The 19181-nt window shown below is 44.2% G+C and overlaps 1 protein-coding gene across 2 annotated transcripts; it reads right to left on the minus strand.

Moving 5' to 3' along the window:
• Positions 1–3613: 3613 nt before the first annotated feature.
• On the minus strand, positions 3614–17559 carry LOC149315602 (cathepsin Z-like). 2 transcript variants are annotated; one of them, XM_089513716.1, is made up of 6 exons: positions 17313–17559; positions 14858–15021; positions 13302–13481; positions 11696–11846; positions 7810–7972; positions 3614–5569 (listed from the first exon to the last, which is right to left on the minus strand). In XM_089513716.1, the coding sequence occupies exons 1-6, from the start codon at positions 17462–17464 to the stop codon at positions 5456–5458; spliced, it is 924 nt and encodes a 307-aa protein (XP_089369842.1). In that variant the 5' UTR covers positions 17465–17559; the 3' UTR covers positions 3614–5455. The 2 variants fall into 2 exon arrangements, with proteins under 2 accessions (XP_089369842.1, XP_089369843.1); XM_089513717.1 differs by lacking the exon at positions 3614–5569 and adding an exon at positions 6793–6935.
• Positions 17560–19181: the final 1622 nt, after the last annotated feature.

The following is a 19181-nucleotide window of genomic DNA, read 5'->3' on the forward strand; positions in this document are numbered from 1 at the left end:
CAGTGGTGATGGATGATGGAAGCTGGAATCCAACAACATTCAAAAGACCACATGTTCCCCAGTCTCGACCAGTGCTGTGTCATTGGTGCATTACCTTCAGCTGACTAGCTCTTAGTCCCAGAGGAGGTTGTACTGCATTAACACTTGCTTGCCAGCTCAACTGCTAATGTGACTGCACTTTAATTATGGAGAAAACGAAGCTGATAAAGGTCAAGCTGTAATTGTCTTGGTCCTGGGGAGGGGATCAAGTTACTAATTTAATGATAACCTACTAGAAACATATTTCTAGAAAGCACTAGCTTGTCCATTGTTTTTGTCACCATGTTATCACCTTAACTCATGATCTCAGGATTACAGGGCTGAAGATTCAGGACAGGCTGCATTTGCAGGATGTGTCAGCCCCAACCTCTCACGATATGGACAAAAGTCCACCGCACTATTCTCTGATTCAGGATAAGAAGCTCTTGAAAATACAATCCAGAATCCACAAAGCAGCAATATCTTTATTGGGCCAACTCCAAAGCATAAAATACAAGCTGTATTCTTGAAGGTACAGATACCTTAAATCCCTGCATCTTGATGCAACCATGTCAACACCCAGCCACTTATCTCTTGTTTATTGATACTGACCACTTATCACAAGTTCTTCTGTAACCATCCCAGGTAGTATCAAAACATAGCCATCTTGAGTGCATGACCACCTCCATTCAGAAAAGGACAATCATTGTCAACTTTTTTGATTAATCTAGAAATCTCCCTTTAGAAGGCACCTATTAGGTTCTTCTAAGGTGTTTATCACACTGAGGTTTTTGCAGCTTTTTGCAGCTCAGATCCGACGTGACTGCGGGTCCAACGATGCGAATTCACGCTATAACATGATGTTATCACACGCGATTCCTTTCTATGGGGGCTCCTTGCGTGGCGCTTCCTCAGTGATTCCAAAGTGACCCCTCATTTTGGTGAAATATGTAACAAGCGAATTCACAGAAATTGTTTCTAAGCTCACTTTGATTTCACTCCGAATTGGTCTGGTGTGGAATGCAACTTTGCTTCTGCTCTGGTACACCACTGCAAAGCGCCCAGATTGCAAATTTCCGATGATGCGGCACTGCAATTTCCCCCCATTTCCTTTCGATGGTCCTTTCACTTTCAGGGCAACTCATTTTTTTGGAATATATGTGTGTGTGTGTGTGTGTGCGTAAATGTGAATATACAGATATGTATGTATATCTATGTGTGTGTTGAAATTGCTGAAATGGAAGGGAAAATAAAAAGGGGGATGAAGAAGACACAGAAATATTCACGAGGCAAATATTCACACAATCACGCAATTACATGAAACAGGGAACAAGAGCTTGCGCCCCTTTTTACCCCAGAAATGTACAGGGTCACGATGCATTCAGACCACCACTGAGCATGCGCAAGGGTACCGATTCAAATCGTTGAATCCCACCGGTGTGGTAATACAATTTGCACACACTCCACTTTGCTTAAATCTGCATCATGTGACTTGCCTTGGATTCAATTCCCCCTCAATTCGGAAGGGCAACCAGGTGTGATAAAACATTGATGTTATAACGTGAATTCACATAGCTGAACCAGGAGTCACTCTAGATCTGAGCTGCAAAAACCTCAGTGTGATAAACATCTATGGCGGGTTACAGACTGCCTATTTGGGGCGGGCTATACCCACCCCTTTCCCCGGTGTATTGGGGCCTCAGTGGCTAGAACGGCAGCTGCTGAGGCCCCGATCCGCCGCTTTTCAGGCTGTGGGGAAGTGGCAAAACGCAGCTTCCCTGCAGCCTGAAAAGCGGTGTCCTTGGGGCTTCAAGCCCCAAGGACACCCCGCAGCAGCGGGGAGGGGGAGAAAGGGGCCGCTTGGCCCCTTTCTCCCTTGCTTCACTGGGTGCAGCCGTCTGAAGGCTGCGCCCAGCGAAGCAAAGCGGCACCTCAAACCAGGAAGGAGCTCCGAAACGGAGCTCCTTCCTGGTTTGCGCAAAGGGCGCCCTAGGCGCCCTGGCGCGGAGCGAGGACGTCACGTCCGCGCTGCCCTGTGTAGAGGTGGCGCGGCCATGACGTCCTGATGATGGTGGCCGTCTGGAACTGTCGCTGTCATTTTTTACGCGCAGAGCGCGTATTAGGGTTAGGGAGGTGCGGAAGCACCGCACCTCCCTAACCCTAGTACGCGCTCTGCACGTACTTTAATGGTGGTCTATAACCCGCCTAAGTCTCCGACTGACCTTGGCCCTGTGGACTTGCCCATCTTTTATTGTTCTTTGTTGAAAAGTCTCTTCTTCCACCCCACAGGAATACAGGAAGCTAGCTTGTTGTCCAGCTCAGGCTCATCAATATCCACCAATAGTGACACTACAAAGTTGCAGGGAAATATTTCCCAAACCAACCAGTAAAATGAACCTGGGACCATCTGTACGCAAGGCATGTCCTCCACTCCTGAGCTCTGTTCCTTCCCCATTCCACACTCTGCCTTGAGGAAGTCAGTTAAGCTGCTGTGTCCTCCCACCACTTTTTCTAGACTTTCATCTGCTCCTTGAGATGCACTGGCAGGAACTATTCTGACCAACTTCCTAGTTTTGTTGCCCACCTTTCTGCCCAACAAATCTTGTCTGGCCTATTAAGCCCATGCCATGACTCCTGTTTCTTCCTGATTTATCCCTATGCACAGGATTCCAGCTCCTCTCCCCTGGACAGATCATAAAGGACTGGTACATCATTTGCCTTTTAGTCCGAATTTATCTATGCAGTCCCTTTTGTGGAACATCTCCAGCTGCATCTCTGGTCCTTCCTCCCTTTTTAAAAATATCTTTATTCATTTTCAAAACATAAAAATCCAACCATCATTCTCCTCATTCTTTAACAAACTTACAAAAATTACTACAAACTTCTAACAAACACTAGCCATTCAGGACTTCCTCATTTTTTGCCTTCTTGGAGTTTGTTTCTATATTTACAAGTTGTCCTGTACTATCTCCTTGTGCAAATTAATTGCACATTTATGTTATTTCTGTTTATAGCTTTCTAAATCAGGTTCCAAATGTATATATTTTTAAAAAATCCTCCAAACTAGTGTGGTAACAAGTATTTCAGAGTGCAACCATATTTCACCTGCTTTTATCTCTCAGGACATTTGTAAGTGGTCTACTCTCACTTGTCATGCTTTAGGGGAGGGACAAAAAAGGAACCTTAACTCATATTCCCATTAAGCAACTGTCTCCTGGTTGGTGCCCTCCAGATGTTTTACACTATAGATTTGATAATCTCTCATTTATGCAGAATGCTGGGTGGAGCTGATGGAAACTGCAGTGCAAAACATATGGAAGCTTCAGGATGTAGAATGTTGACCCAATTTTACCCATTATTTTCAGTGCCATTAAAAACAATGAGGTTTAAGTTAGCCTTGACTATCATATTTTATCTTTTTCTTAGGTCCAGTTTAAACAGATGCATAATAAAAAAAACTTGTTAGTGTTCACTTTTCCTAATGGGTCATTAGCTGCTATACACACAAAATGTGCATGATAGTGTGGGATTTGCCTGGTCTGTGAATCTCCAAAATGCTAACATTGCACATACAAGTAGGGGAGCAAAATCTCAGAGTCTGAATCAAAATGTCAGTTTTAGCTTCATTCTCAGTGTCTCTAGAGGTAGAGTGAAATGACTGTCCATGTGGGAGCAAGTGTCAAGTCCAGCAGGACACCAGGTTCATAAATGCATGCTTCAGTAATTAAAACTCAGTAAACCTTTATTCAGTAACTACAGAGTCATTCCAGAGATGTTCATTGTCAGAACTAAACAGCAAGCATTAACATTACCTAATTAAACTGTGCACAATTTCAAATCATGGCAGGCTTAATTCTCATTTTTATAGGGCCTGTACGCATGGGCCAAAAGGCCAATATTCTCCCTGGCTTGGTACCTTCCTGTCCAAAAGACACAGGTCATTAGCCCCAGCCCATAATCAGCCAGTCCAGATGCCGATCCAGTAGTCCCAGACCATTCCCAGCTGAAAGGGGCCTTAATCAAGGCCAAAAAGACTAGCTGTTTGCCATGGAGTTTCCTGGGGTTTCCAGATGGCCCTGTGGGCCCTTACTTGCTGCCCACATCCACTATGGCCTCTGACACCAGAAAGGGTGCCTAGACACATTGGTGTAGCCAAGAGCCCCATTTCTGTTCTTACTGGCCACAGCGGGGGCCTTGAGGATGGAAGCAATAGTAGCGTCAGATAAGAGGCACGTTGCGTCAGCAGGTACATGGCACAGCATTAGGCATGCCTGGAATAACCCATCTGTCACCACAACACCCTGGGAACTGACCTGGGTCAGAACCAGAGGCAGGCTTGGCCCATGGTATCCTGCCTTCTGCTCATACCCTATATTAATAAAAAACATTTGCCTCTCTTGCTATAATACTGCCCTTTCTTTGTTGTTACTGCTAGACACTATGGCAAGCAAGGTGCATTTGCAACTCCTGACAGCAAGAGGGAAGATTATCTTCATATGGTCTCATTCACAACCTTTCCCCCTCAACCTCTAGAGTATTAACTGTCTCCATGTTATAACACTGTAACCTTCTTGTTCTTTCGGTATCAGAGACCAATTCAGAGGCAGGCGTGTGCGTGTGTGCATGCGTGTGTGTGTGTGAAGCACATAAGAAAGCATACAAGCAATGTGAGTTTGTGCTCCTGTTTCAGTAGTTTCTGATATAGGCTGAGGTAAATGATAAACATCTTTTTCCACTATCTGTGTTCCTTACACCATATTTTTTACCATCTCACTGATGATATTTTGAATGAGTGTGTGACCTTTACCATGAAGGTTTTCTACTGACTTTATTCTCTCATTACATTTCTGTTACTAGACTGACTGTTTTCCACCATTATTTTTAGAGTTATAGTGCTAAAGTAATACAGCCTTATGTCACTTCATCAGTATGACTACACACAAAATCTTGAAAATAAAACTTTCAAAGCAGAATATAAACACATTTCATAATCTCACCTTCTCTATTTGCACAAATAAGAGCTGTTATATACAGGGTTGAATATGAAAAATGAGTAAATTCATCTCTGTGTTAAGATATTGTTATGTTGTTCTTTGTTACTAAATGCTGTCAGATCAGCTCCAACACATGATGACCCAGTGAATGGGAGACTTCCAAGACATGCTGCTATTAATAGCTCTGCTCCATCTTGCAAACTCAGGGCTGTGGTTTCCTTTTCCACCTATAATGCCTATAGTCTTCCTCTTTTCCTACCAACCTTTATAAAGTATAGCAAAGCCTTTGATTGTGTAGCCCATGTAAAACTATGGATCAGGCTAAAAGAAAAGTAAAATTGTACCATGTGCAACTTAAAATCAGTCCTTCCCCTTTGTTAAGAAGAAGAGAAAATCTTGCTGCAAGATCCTTTTCATTTCAAAAGGAGAAGTACCAATAAAGCTCAAAGAAGGATGGGGTCTCCATAAGCACAGTGCTGTTCCACAGCCAGGTTGTATTCTCTTCCTCGTCCTCCTTTGTATGCGCTTGTCACAATCCTAAGCCAGCCATGCTCCCCCTGCAAGGTGTCCATTTGTATTAGTAGAGGCATACAGGAAGAAGTACTTACACTGAAATTAGTGTTTCTTGCAATGGCAACATCCTAAACATTGCCTGCATGTCAATTTTATTTTACCTATTTTATTTCAGGCATTTATTTATTGCCTTTTTACTCACCAAGGCTCTTGAGATGATCCATAACCAATAAAACACTTTAAGAACTTTAAATAATTAAAAACCAACTAAAATAAATACCCAAACTTTTCTTTTAAAGTAGTTCTAAAACCAGACACACATTTCTAATTTTAACACAGACGTTTCTAATTTTAAGAACCAAAGGCTATGTAAAACAGCACAGCCTCCAGAGCATGGGAAACTCAGAAGGCATGAGGCCAACCTGACCTCCCTTGGGAGGCAGATCCACAGTTGAGGTGCTGCTACAGAGAAATCCCTGTTATGTGTGCCCATCCACCTGCCTAGCCTCACAAGATGGTGAGATATACAACAAGATCCCTGCTGATAAACTTAGCTTTTAGGCAGGCTGAGATGGAAAGAGCCAATCTTTCATATCAAATCAGTTAACTGAGTTTTAGTTTTTAAAAAGCAAGGACAATTTCTCTGGATATGCTAACAAGCATGCTGGTAGTTGCTGTGGAATATTTGGCTGTTTGTGTCTAGAGTTTGGAACTATATACATGCAACTGCTGTTTTGCAAGTTATTTGTGTCAGAGGGCCCTTGTGATATTCCCAACTTCTTCAGGGTGCAAGAAAGAGAACAGCCAAGATCCTACTTCCCACCCTCAAAACAGCCTTTGAACGATTTCTTTAACTATATTCTTTTGGGTTAACTGCTTTTAGGGGAGGAATCCCTTCCAAAGAGACCAGATTCAGCCGTGGGGCCCCTAGCTGCTGATCCCTCTTGGTTCAGTACTGCAGGAATACAATCAAATTTGTTTTTTATCCACTTCAGCAAGACTGAAGTGAAGCACACATTCATTACATGCATACACTTGTGTGCGCGCACACACACACACACACAGACTGTAATCCTGTATGGCTGACTATACCATAGTTTACTACCTTCTGGCTGAACCCCTCCCTCCCCCCATACACACACACCCCTGAAATGACCACTGCATGCCTAGAGAAGCGAGGACACAAAAGGATCTGGCTATGTAGCCAGAAGCAAAGTGATTACATCCTTCACTAAGATCCACTGAGGTCCTCTGCAGGTCTTGGCAGATGATGTAACAATTTCATGTGTGGCTTTAGAGATATAGCAAGTTGTTTCTCTGAACCCCCATTGCTCTATGCCAGGCATGGAATGGCTGGTATGGTGGTGCTTCAGCAGCTGTATGATAGTTTGGGGAGATAGACTTTGATCACTGTGGAGGAAGAGAGAGAATACCAATCTTCACAGCAACCACACACATGCACATGCAGGTTACCTTGACTGCACATTCCACTAACAGGATGACAGTCAGTTTGTCTAAATTGAAAGTGATGTTGGATCCAGGTGCTCCTAGTGGCAAAGAACATCTTGCTCTTGACTTTCTACAAAGCTATAACTAAGCAGGATAATATGACCTTCTTCCCATTAGAGTCTGTGTGTGCTCTATTTCAACAGCTGCATTCAAGAGAAATGCCACTTCCATCCTGTTACAGCTGTTTCTAATGGGGCACCATCCCCAGCAGCTGTAGTTCCTAGAGTGGGGTGTATTGACACATAGGTCATGTCCAAAGTGAAATGCAGAAAATACATGGAGTTTAGAGCAGGGCAGCACAACCTGGGTGACCTTCCAAGCCCAATGCTGCTTGGTAAATAGGTTAGCAGTGGCTCAGTGAATGGCCCTATTCACTCCCTCCATTCAGTCACAAAATCTTTGGAGGGGGAAACATGCTGGAGGGGGCCTGCATTGTGCCTAGCAGACCAAAATTATATGGACTGGTCTGGTAACACACTAAAGAGATCTCTTTTTTATTCAGTAGAGTAAAATGCAGATCCATACTTATGCAAACACTTTCAACTCCTGGATTCTGCCCACTGTTCCATCTTCTCCTGGGTTACCAAAGTTTGTCAAGGTCTATTTTGAAAATTCAAGCCATATCCCAATGTTACCCCATCCCATTCCATCCCAGCATTTCCATTACATATTGGAATAAAGCCCATCTTCACATCCTTCAGTGAATTTTGCCCATTTAACTAAATATATAGAACGCAAGCATAGATTTGCATTTGGATTCTATAGCTTTCCTTACCCAGGGCTCTCCCCATGAATTCCGTACAATCCAGTATTCAGTTCCATTTTCTACTCCCCAGCCAGCAACGGAGATGATATGGTTTATTATAGGCAATGGTTTGTATTCTGCATAGACTCCTCCACTGTATTCATCCAGCTTTGAGGTGGCCATGATCCCACAACTGTTTAAACATTAAAAACAACAAAACCTTTTTAGGATGCTAGTGAAGACAAGCAGTGTTGGATGTTCAAAAGCCACAATCTGGATCTAGGGCTATGAGCTTCATTCACCAGGTAGAGGAGTGAGCAAAAATCACTTTTACAATCTGGGCCCATTGGCCAAGATTCAAGCAGCTGATAGATGGAGATGTAGGCCTTGTCTGCATGGGCCCAAAAGCCTGTTTTTCCCTCATTCTGATGTTGACCCATTTGGACAGTGCACAGCCCAAACCTCAGTTCTGGTGTGGACAGTCTTGACAATGTCCAGCATATCCCACACCAGCACCAGGGCATAGAAATTTTAATATAAACTAAAAAAAAATCTTACCTGTTGCTGCACATCTTCTAGAAACACCTGGAGCCCTCTGTTTCTGTGCCAGCATGACTGTCTGCATGGGCATCCCACTGGGCCACTCATGGTGTCTACCACCACAGTGAGTTACTCATTCTGAGGTGAGAAGGAGGTGCTCAGTATTAAATGTTTCATTCTGACCTCAGAACAAGTGACCCACGGTGGCAGTGGACATGCCGAGTGGCCAAGCAGGATGCCTGTGCAGATAGCTGAGAAGGTACAGAAACATAGGCCATGATAATGGGCTCAGATTGGGGCAACTGCAGGGCCTAGATACTCTGGGTTGCTCCTGACCAGTGCAAACAAAGGGCTAAGTCTCCACCAGCATACCTAAACTAGTGGTCCAAAAGGCAAAGCCTGCTCCTTCTTCAGCTGTGTTTATTTTCCCACTGTGCGAACTCAGTCAGGATGCTCCCAGGTTGAGACTGGGGGCCTCAGTTATCTTGCAGCATCACTGTGGGTGCCAAGACATTGACTTAGCCATTACTGTAAATGCTGAGATAAAAGCTTTCCCTTTCTTGTGTTTGGGCACTTTTCTGCAGTCAGTCAGTAGCCAGTGGCGGGCAGAGCTATGTTGCACACTGTGCATAACAACACTGCAGAAGGAGGTACTAGAAACTCCTTCTGCAGTGTCAAACGATACACAAACACTGGAATAACTGGAGGTTAGTGCATGTTGTCAACAGGATTCAGCCTATAACTTCAATGGCCTTTCATTGGCATCTTCCCTTCAGCTTTTATGTTAATGTAGACATCCATGTGTGAAGAGAGAAGCTGGATAAATCTGTGAAGAGGGGCTTTTGGGAGGGAAAGCTATAACCTAGGGTGCATCTGGACTGTCAAAATAAAACAGTTTGACACTTTAGGTGATATAGCTCTATCCTGTGGAATCCTGGGATCTGTAGTTTTGCAAAAATCAAGTTGCCAGATGATTGAGGCATCCAGCCTTGGCTTTGATCTAACTACCTTCTAAAGGAGGACACAAGTTCCTGGTCTGTTAGCACAGGAATGTCTAACCTCACTGAATCAGTGGACTTAATAACTCCAAATTTTTTGTTCATTATTTGGCAAAGTTCTTGGGCTAATTCTCAAATGACATAGGATTAATCAGACAAACATAAACACCCCAGAGTCCCAAACCACCTGAGCACAACCACTGAGCTTTTAACTTTTTATATATAATTGGGTGTGTTCTCAGCAATCGAATTCTCAAGAATTTAATCTTTTGTGGATCAGCTAGCATACTGGTGCATGCACTGGCCGATCAGTGTCACTAAACAACCCACAGACAGAACCTAGCAAGAAATGGTGTTCTGGCTTGTGTTTCTTCCACAAGCTAGTCTCCCTCATTCCACAGATTCTGGCTTGCTGAGGAAGAAAATAATCCAGAGCACCAAGTCATGACAGGTTTGCTAAACAAACCACAGAGTGGAAGGAACTGATTTGTCAAGGCCCTCCCATTGCCTGAATTCCTGTGGTTTCCTGACTTCTTTTATAGTGTGTGCCAGGCCACTGTGGCATATTGTTCATGGGTTTCCATTGGTTATCACACCATCTCTATATAATAGTCTGTATAATATAATTATACACACACACAATATATATATATATATATATATATATATATATATATATTGTAATATAGTATAATATAATACCAGTACACTCTATAATGTAGTACTCTGTATAATACAGTTGGCCCTCCTTATCCACAGATTCAAGCATTCACAGCTTAGAAATATTGAAAAACAGTATAAATTCTAAATAGCAAACCTTGATTTTGCCATTTTACATAAGGGAAGCCATTTTACTATGCCATTCTAAGGGAGGCTGGGACTATTAAAATAGAATCTAGTCTGTGGATTAGTATACTCACCTATTGGCAAAAATTGCATAAAACTTCTGGAGGTCTGACAAATTTAATTTTCCTGGATTCCTTTAAATCCTCTTGGGAAATTTCCCTCCTTAAGAAATTAAATGAGCTTGGTCTCAATAAAAATGAAATTTTAAAGCTTGACACTGATAGAGCCAAATCTACTATTAAAAAAAAATCCTAGAAGCAGAAAGATATATGGACTCAACTTCCCTTTCAAAATATGTCATGTTCAGTGCTCAAGTTTTGGTCCCCTCCCCAGCTCCATATCTGTTCCATGTTACCCTCCCGAAGTTTAGAAGGGCTCTAACTCTGGCACGTTTCAATGTGTTGCCCACAGCCATGTTGGAAGGTAGATTTAAAAAAAACACCTTTTGAAAACCGTTTTTGCCCATGTGGCTCAGGCGCTGTTGAAACCAATGAGCATGTTTTCCTTTATTGTCAATTCTATAGAGATATTCGTCACCAACTGATTAGCCCACTACTGAGTAAATTCCCAGACAAAACTGACTCCTTTTATTTACGCCTCCTATTGGACAACAATGATCCTACAGTATCCCTTAAGGTGGCTAAATTTTGTTATATTGTTTGTAAACTGCGCCCTCAACTGTCAAATGGTCATTTTATTACCGTAGAAAGAACTGTTTGATACTGTACACGTACAGTCTACCAGCAGTTTATATTTTAATCTGTTATTGTTATATTGATATGTTGCTTGTATGATTTTGTTTTTATACTGGTCATTGACCAAATAAATGTTATTACTATTACTATGCCATTCTATTTAATGGGACTCAAGCATCCACAGATTTTGTTATCCACGAGGAGTCCTGGACCCAAACCCCAGAGGATAACAAGACTCCACTGTAGTACAGTCACTGCTGTCTGCATGTTTCCTACGGCATGGGACCAGATACTCGCAGATACTCCCGGTTCCCCCAGGACTGAGATAGCAGCTGGCAAATATCACCTGCTCCCCTGCCTGAAAGGGATATAAGGGGCTGCCTGGGTGGCCTGAGAGAATCAGTACACTGTGGAGGAAACACCACCATCACTCCTGCAGTGAGACCTGTTCCATCATCCTAATGAATTTTATTTTCAGTGAGTGTTGGACTATGACTCTGGAGACCAGGGTTCAATTTCCCACTCAGCCATGAAACCCACTGGGTGACCTTGGGCAAGTCACACTCTCTCAGCTTCAGGGGAAATCAATGGAAACCTCCACTGAACAGATCTTGCTAAGAAAATCCCATGATAGGGTCATTTTTGGGTCACCATAATTGGAAACCACTTGAAGGCAAGCAGCAACAACAATATTTTAGTATATATATATATAAGTATGTTACAGTGCTGTGTTTTTATTGTTTTGTTTCTGATTGTATACATTTGATGTTCTGCCCTTTAGTGGAAATAAATAAATGTTATTATTAGCCTCCTGCCACTAAGGCTGCATTTCTTTACCTGATTGGCCCATTTGCATAGATTTCTGCCATCATTTTTTCTCTCCCACTGACAGTTCCATAATCTGCAACTTTCCAGAGAGTGTAGTTCTTTATCACGTGACATTCCTCAAAAGTAACACACGTCCCACACTGGTTGAACTTCTTGCACTCTATAAAATTAATGAAGATATTTAACAGGCCTTCTTACATCCACTTGCTATACACAATAAAATGAAATTTCTCCAATACATTGCTCTGTGATATTTAGTCTGCCTATGTAGACATGGACACACAATTGCACGTGTGGCTCAGAAGGAACTGTGGGGTCAAATAAGCAGCCTCTCAGAATATCCAAATACTTTGAGGGGGACAATCCTTTTCATTTTGATTTTACTTGCAGGATTAGAGTAGCCTCACAATGTTTCAGGCTGTATACTTAACTGCAGTTTGAGGGTTACGAGAGGGTTAAACAAAAGCTGGATGTTTTTAAAATATTCTCTTAAGTACTGCTATGACATTTTATCATCTATGGAAGTGATTTTGGGGATGCTTGGTAACTGTCACAACGATCTGGGGAAATTAATTTTTGGACCTTCCAGAATCCTCCAGTCAGCATGGCTAGTAGATATGCTAGCAGGCTGGGAGATTAAACAATTTAAAAGATTTGATTGGTACAAAGGTGTATGGCTGGTGGCCCTGTCTGAATCTGGCAAGGTGAGTTCCCCAGCCTGTGATAACAATTTTAGAGAGTAGCAGGAGATAGAAGAAACAGAGAAAAAAGCCAGTGTTGCAGGAAGAGGGAGGTGGTGGTGGACAAAGATGAATATTGCTTTAGATTTTTGACATCCTTAGAAAAACAAAGAATTAAAAGTAATCTTAGACCAACAGCTCAAGCCAATGCATTTTTGTAAATGTTCACTGATATCCGGTATTGGCTACTTAGTTATAAATGCATAACTAAGTAATGCCTCTTTGCCTGAACCTCCAAGCCCACCTTAACAGCCAGCATTGAACAGAGGTCTGTTGAGCTGGTAATTGGGGTGTGCAAGGAGGTGTCTGGGACCCCATTGTCTTTCCCCTTAGCTCTGGAGATTTCTGACTGTGTCTTTGCAGAAGGAAAGTCATGCAGCTGATGTAACTTGTCCAGCTGATGGCCCTGTAGAGGTTGATAGTACAGGTTTCAAATCTTCACATGGAAGTCCCCATGCACAATCCTGCATGCATGAAACCCCTCTGTCTGTAATCTAAAGGCATTCACACCGTGAACAAGAAATCAGGACAGAAACATTCTTGGCACATGCCACCGTAACCTGCCCAACCATTAGGTAGAATGAAGCAATTGCCTCATTGCAGCAAATCCAGGGGTGGGCAGAGAGTGACATATAATTGCTGAAGGACAGAGTTGTATCTGCTTCACACAGCCTGCCCAAAGATGGCCTGCCACCCTCACATGTAATAAAAGTGACCAACATGGTAGTAGGATCAACTGACAGTCTAACATTCCTCTTTCATGCTGGGTACAGGATTCTGAGATTTATACTCCAAAATGTAATGATTCCAACCAGAGACAAAGACTGGGGAGAGGGATAGGGATATTGAAAACTAGGGTTTCCCCTTAATCTCACTTTGATCTTTTGCTTGATAATTGTTGCAGGTCTCGTCCGGGATGCCATGGTGGTGAGCATACTCCCATACAGCCAGGTGGTCTCCCCCATGACAGGTCCCTGCCTCGGCACAGTCGAGAACATGTTGAACGGAGAGGTAAGCTGAGGGCCAGGCACCTTTCCTCTTAATATTGATGCGATCTGAGAGATGGAGACAACCAGCATGTAGTGTGAGACATGAAGAGGGACCTGCAGCATTTTGCAGTTCATGTAACGTTTTACTTTAAGCTGACAGATTTAATTAAATGAGTAGGAACTACAACAAAATGCTGCAGCATGGAGAGTCCCTGTTAAGGCTTGCAGCTGGGAATCCATGCTCAAAGCAAAATTCACAGTGTAGGGCTTTTGCTCTTCACTCTTCCATCGCCACATCTCTTTCTCACCTGGAGATCTGAGGTGGATAGGGGAAAGTTGGCAATTGTGGGAAATACAGAGAAACTGAAAATAGAAGGGTGAATTGGTTGTAATGAGGGGAAGAGAGTTATTATGGGAATAGAAAAGAAACTTTGGATTTAAGCACTGGAAACATAGCTATTAAAAAGGCCCGCTCTATGAGCCAAAGAGCAGGTTTCAGGTCATTTGAAGGGTGGCAAATTGCTCCCTTAGTATTACTGGAAAAGATGAGGAAGGCTGTTTGTGGGGGGTTTCTGCCTCCTATTGCAAAATACCTCAACTGGTCCAAGAGGTGAGCAGAGTGTAGCCCTTGGGGGCCCCATACCCTTCCCTCAATTTTGTTTTAAATGGCATTGATTTGGGGTGATTTTGATTGCTTGAAAACCTGCCCAAACTGACCTCAAATGGCTGCAAATGTGGCAATTTAATTTCCCAAGCTCCTCAGAGCCCCCCCCCCCATAAAAAAAGACCCAAAGGCTATAAATTGCCCAAAATTCATCTGGAAGTAAGGCAGTATCACTTTTGGTGTTCTAAAGCATGAATGTGTGGCTCAACATGGGGGCAAGGAGGCCGCACTTCTTCCATTGTTGCCCTCCCCAGCTTTAAGGTGGCATATGCAGCTTTAAGGTAGGATATGCAGTAAATCAGATAGTCAAGCATTTTCACCTGGCCTTGATTATTAAATACTGTGTATTTCAATAGCTAAGGATAGAACTTCCATATTCCAAGACAGTATATCTCCGGTGGGTAATGTGCAGTCATGAAATATCATGAAGCTGAAAGACTTAACTCCTGTGGACCATCTTTTTTCTGACCAATGAAGAGTATTTGCTCTTCTGGGGGGCACTTGGAACAACAATTAACATTTTAAATAGGTTTTAGAGGCTGCAATTTTAAATATTTTTCCCAATTGTAAATACTGTTAAACCCTGCTTTTCAAAATCAGAAATAGATGTTCACTACTGGGTATGTCTGTTGTCAGTACAGACAGTTTTGGAAAACTTGAGAGAGTCCCGGGACAGAAAGCTGGCCCACAGAGCCATCACAACTGTTCACCATTACTGACCTGAATATGGAGAAAAGCACAAGGAGGCAACCATAACCATACCACCAGAACCACTTACCTGCCAGGGCACTGGTGCTGCCATGAGCCCAACAGGATCCGCAATATTTTGGGATGTGCTGGTTGCGAGTGGAGCTCACGTAATTGACTCCATCTATATTCCGCCAGTCCCAGCTCTTTGGGAGTTCAGATGGGTTCAAATACTCATGTGGACGAGGGTATGTTCTGTTTGAAAAGGGAGGGGAAAGCAATAAGAACAAGTTAATACTATTTCCATTCTCTGGACAGAGGAAATAAAATCATTCCCACTTTTAGGATGATCTCAACTTCTCTCTTTGGTTGGCAGTCACAGGACTGCTCCTTGCAGGGAACTTCCTTCTGAATATTCATGCTAGCAACCATGCTTTGCAAGTGAATTAGACACAGTTGTGCCTTTATATCCCATTTCTTGGGGTGGGGGAAGGATTCAGGTTTGTCACTGCTTTCCCGAGGCTGAGAGAATATGACTTGCTCAGGGTCACCCAGTGGGTTTACATGATTGAGCCAGGATTCGAACCCTGGTCTCCAGAGTCCTAGTCCAATGCTCAAACCACACCACCGCCCTGCTTCTCACAGAATTTATGGGACCACAGCATTCATTTCCATGCAAGCAAAATTATACTCAAAATTCTGCAGCACAGACTCTGATCATGTACATGGAGAGAGAAATCTCAAAGATGCAAGTGAGGTTTGAGAAAGGCAGAGGCACTACGGACTACACTGCAGGATGGTTAATGGATGGCCATAAGTGAGAAATTATTTGAAGACACACAACAGCAACAACAGCAAGGAGGTTTCATTTGTTAATGATGGTATAAGCCCCTATACCAGGAAGAAAACAAGATAGATAGATAGATAGATAGATAGATAGATAGATAGAGTAGGCTACTGGCTGGCCTTGGGCAAGTCACAATCTCTCAGCTTCAGAGGATGCCCTTGGCAAACCTGTTCTGAACAAATCTTGCAAAGAAAACCCCAGGACCGGTTCACCTTAGGGTGGCCATAAGTCAAAAATGGCTTGGAGGCCCACAGCATCAAACAATGGGGTAATCTTGAGCAAGTCACACTCTCTCAGCCTCAGGGGAAAGCCACAGCAAACCTCACTCCGACCAATTTTTTCCAGGAAGGAAACCCCAGGACAGAGTGGCCATAAATGGGAGAGACCTTGAAGGCACACAAGAGATGATACGATAGCCCTGTTTTAATATATAAAGAGGTGTCATATTGAGGATGGAGCAAGCTTGTTTTCTGCTGCTCCAGAGAACAGGACCCAGAACAATGTATGCAAGCTCCAGGAAAAGAGATTCCACCTCAACATTAGGAGGAACTTCCTGACAGTAAGGGCTGTTCGACAGAGGAACAGACTCCCTCAGAGTGTGCTGGAGTCTCATTCCTTGGAGGTCTTTAAACAGAGGCTGGATGGCCATCTGTTGGGGATGCATAGCAGAATGGGGTTGGACTATATGACCCCTGGGGTCTCTTCCAACTCTATGACTCTATGTTGCTTTCATTTGCTATCATCTAGGCACTGATTTATGGTGACTTTATGAATAAGAGAATTCTCAGACCTGGAAAGCTGTGGTCTTCCTCTTATCCTGTGGCCTTCCACTTTATTGAGCCCTGTCATCTTTTCCAAGCTGCCTTAATCATCATCATCATCATCATCATCATCAAGGCACAGACTGAAGAAGACCTCAGTAACCTGAAGGTCCCAGATTCCTTTTCCAACCATGGGAAAAGCAATTCCAGCTCAACCTTAGGAGGAACCTCCTGACAGTAAGAGCTGTTTGAGGTTGGAACACACTTCCTCAGAGAGTGGCAGAGTCTCCTTCTTTGGAGGTCTTTAAACAGAGGCTGGATGGCCATCCGTTGGGGATGCTTTGATTGAGTGTTCCTGCATGGCAGAATGGGGTTGGACTGGATGGCCCTTGGGGTCTCTTCTATGGAGTTTATCACAATGAAAGAGATTGGAAGTTTATCCTGTGAATATCCTGGAACAATTGCATAACTAGGCAAAACAATTTCACACAATGTTGCGCAAAACCCGCCAATAAAGCGGTCCCAAAGATGCATTAAATATGCATTGTTTTACTTGGGGGATTTCAGCGAAAGCGTGTTTCCGATGTCGCTTTATTTGCGCAATTGTCTGTGATAATCATTTGTTCAATTCCTTGCCATTTTCGCTTTCTTGGTGGGATGCTTTAAATGCGCTTTACTCTCTCTTTAATGCCTAAATCAGCCCCAGTGTGATAAACTCCTACAGTTTATCTATATCGACTATACACTATATATATATATATATATATATATATATATATATGGTGTGTGTGTGTGTGCATACACACTGTATAGTATGTATATATATATACACACACGCATATATATATATATATATATAGAGAGAGAGAGAGAGAGAGAGAGAGAGAGTGATTGTATGGGGTGTCTCTAGAGGGGCAGGAAGGGGGTCTGGCTCTGACCTGATCCCCGGAGGCTGCCTGGGGAGCGGCGTGGAGCAGCTGCGTCCTTCCTCCCAGGAGAGACTGGCGGCGGAGGAGGCTGCTGCAGCTGCTGCCAGGGCCAAGGGCTGGAAGAGGAGCCCCAGGAGGAGGAGGAGGCCGGGCGCAGGCATCCTCTGGCCGGAGGGGGCTGGAGCTGATGGCTCTCCCGGGCGGCCTCTGCTGCTGCAGACCCTCCCAGCCCTGGCCCAGGAGCAGCCCAGGCAGGCAGGCAGGCAGGCAGCAGGCAGACCGGCCCCAGGAGGACGGAGGAGGAGGAGGAGGAGGCTGCGAAAGGCAGAGCCCAGGGGGGAGGGGGAGGGGGAGGGGGAGGAGGGGGGGCTGCTGCTGCTGCTGCCTCCAGACTGCAGAATTAAGCCGACTTGGCACCACTGGCACTGCCCTGGCTCAGGGCCATGGCATTCTGGGAATCCCAGGAAGGAGAAGCAGAAGCAGAAGCAGCAGGGCTTGGCTCCACACTGGGAGAGAGAACCCAGCTTGACACCCCTGGAACTGCCCTGGTCCAAATGCCCTAGAATGAAGGGGGTCCCAGGAAAGGGAAGCAGGTGCTGCGTCCACACGGCGGGAATAATCCGGTTTGACACTACTGGAACTGCCCTGGCTCACTGTAATGTAAACCCACTGGGCGACCTTGGGGGAGTCACACTCTCTCAGCCTTAGAGGGTGGCCAAAGCCCCTCTGAAGCAACTTGCCAAGAGACCCCCATGACCTTAGGGGCGCCATAAGTCAGGAACGACTTGAAGAAGAAGCTAGGAAAGGTAGAAGGTAGTAGAAAGAGAGGAAGAAAGAGAGCATGCCAGATGGATAGACTCAGTCCAAGAGGTCACAGGCCTGAGTTTGCAGGAGCTGAGCAGAGCAGCAGAGGGCAGGGGCTCTTGGAGGGCTCTCATTCATGGGCTGCCATGGGTCAGGCTCAGCTCAAGGGCAGTTCATAAGAACAACAAAACAGCACAGAAGGTATTATGCCCAACCCATCTTTTTCTTGCCTGGCTGCCTCCCATCTTCAGCACTTGCTTATGAAACACCCCTCTATTTCAGAAGGGAGTTTTATCCCACAGCAGAGGAAGGCATTGTGCCCTGAACAACCACAGTTAACCTGCTGACCAGAAAATGAATGGTGGGTGTTCTCTCCCAGTATCCACAGGGCCAGAAGGAGGAGGTGCCAGCCTGCAAGTAATACCCCTCCATATCATCTGAACCAAGAACAACAACAGCAAAATACAGGCCTAGGATTAACGTCTCCAGGTTTTTTTCTCCTCTGTGGTCTTTAATGCTTTCTCTGATGCAGATGCCAGTCGTCCAGTACAGCTTCGAAATCTTGCAACACGTATGTTATGCATTTTGGCTTTCCCAATACAGATATCACTGTTTGGTGTTGTTTTTTTACTGTCTGGCCAACACAGCTTGGTGCTTTTGACAAAAACAACAACAACATGAGAAGCAGCTGCAAGAACTGGCTGCAGTGGAATCAAAGATGAAGACATATGAACCAGAGGAAGAGTTTGTTTAGTTCCAGAATGATTTCCTCATTCATCATGTGGAAACTATTAACTTGCTCTTCTCAGCACCCCTCCCTTGCCTTATCCACATAAATATTTCTGCATGTCAAAACTACCCAAAAGCTGGGACTGGCAAAATGTAAACTGAGTCAGTTACATGAATCACAACCAGAGCATCCCACAGTCCTGGACAGTCCAGGTCAGCACCAGCTCCTTGGCAGCTATATATGATCTGTCCTTGTGCTTGTTCCCACATGCAGCAGAGCATTGAGCAATCCATAGGCTACATGGACTGGGATTGGGGGGGGGGGTAATGTACCCCTTGGGGTCC

Source organism: Sceloporus occidentalis, unplaced genomic scaffold (assembly GCF_023333645.1).
Source record: "Sceloporus occidentalis isolate IW3139 unplaced genomic scaffold, rSceOcc1.0.p SCAF_3, whole genome shotgun sequence".
Lineage (NCBI taxonomy): Eukaryota > Metazoa > Chordata > Lepidosauria > Squamata > Phrynosomatidae > Sceloporus > Sceloporus occidentalis.

What these genes read in the sequence shown, in the direction of transcription:
- LOC149315602 (XM_089513716.1), bottom strand. Translation starts at nt 17,464, where the DNA reads ATGCCTGCGCCCGGCCTCCTCCTCCTCCTGGGGCTCCTCTTCCAGCCC. An exon ending in AGGCAGCCTCCGGGGATCAG is followed by an intron (nt 15,022 to 17,312) that starts GTCAGAGCCAGA and finishes CTTTTCAAACAG; the next exon opens with AACATACCCTCGTCCACATG. An exon ending in TATGCAAATGGGCCAATCAG is followed by an intron (nt 7,973 to 11,695) that starts GTAAAGAAATGC and finishes ATGTTTAAACAG; the next exon opens with TTGTGGGATCATGGCCACCT.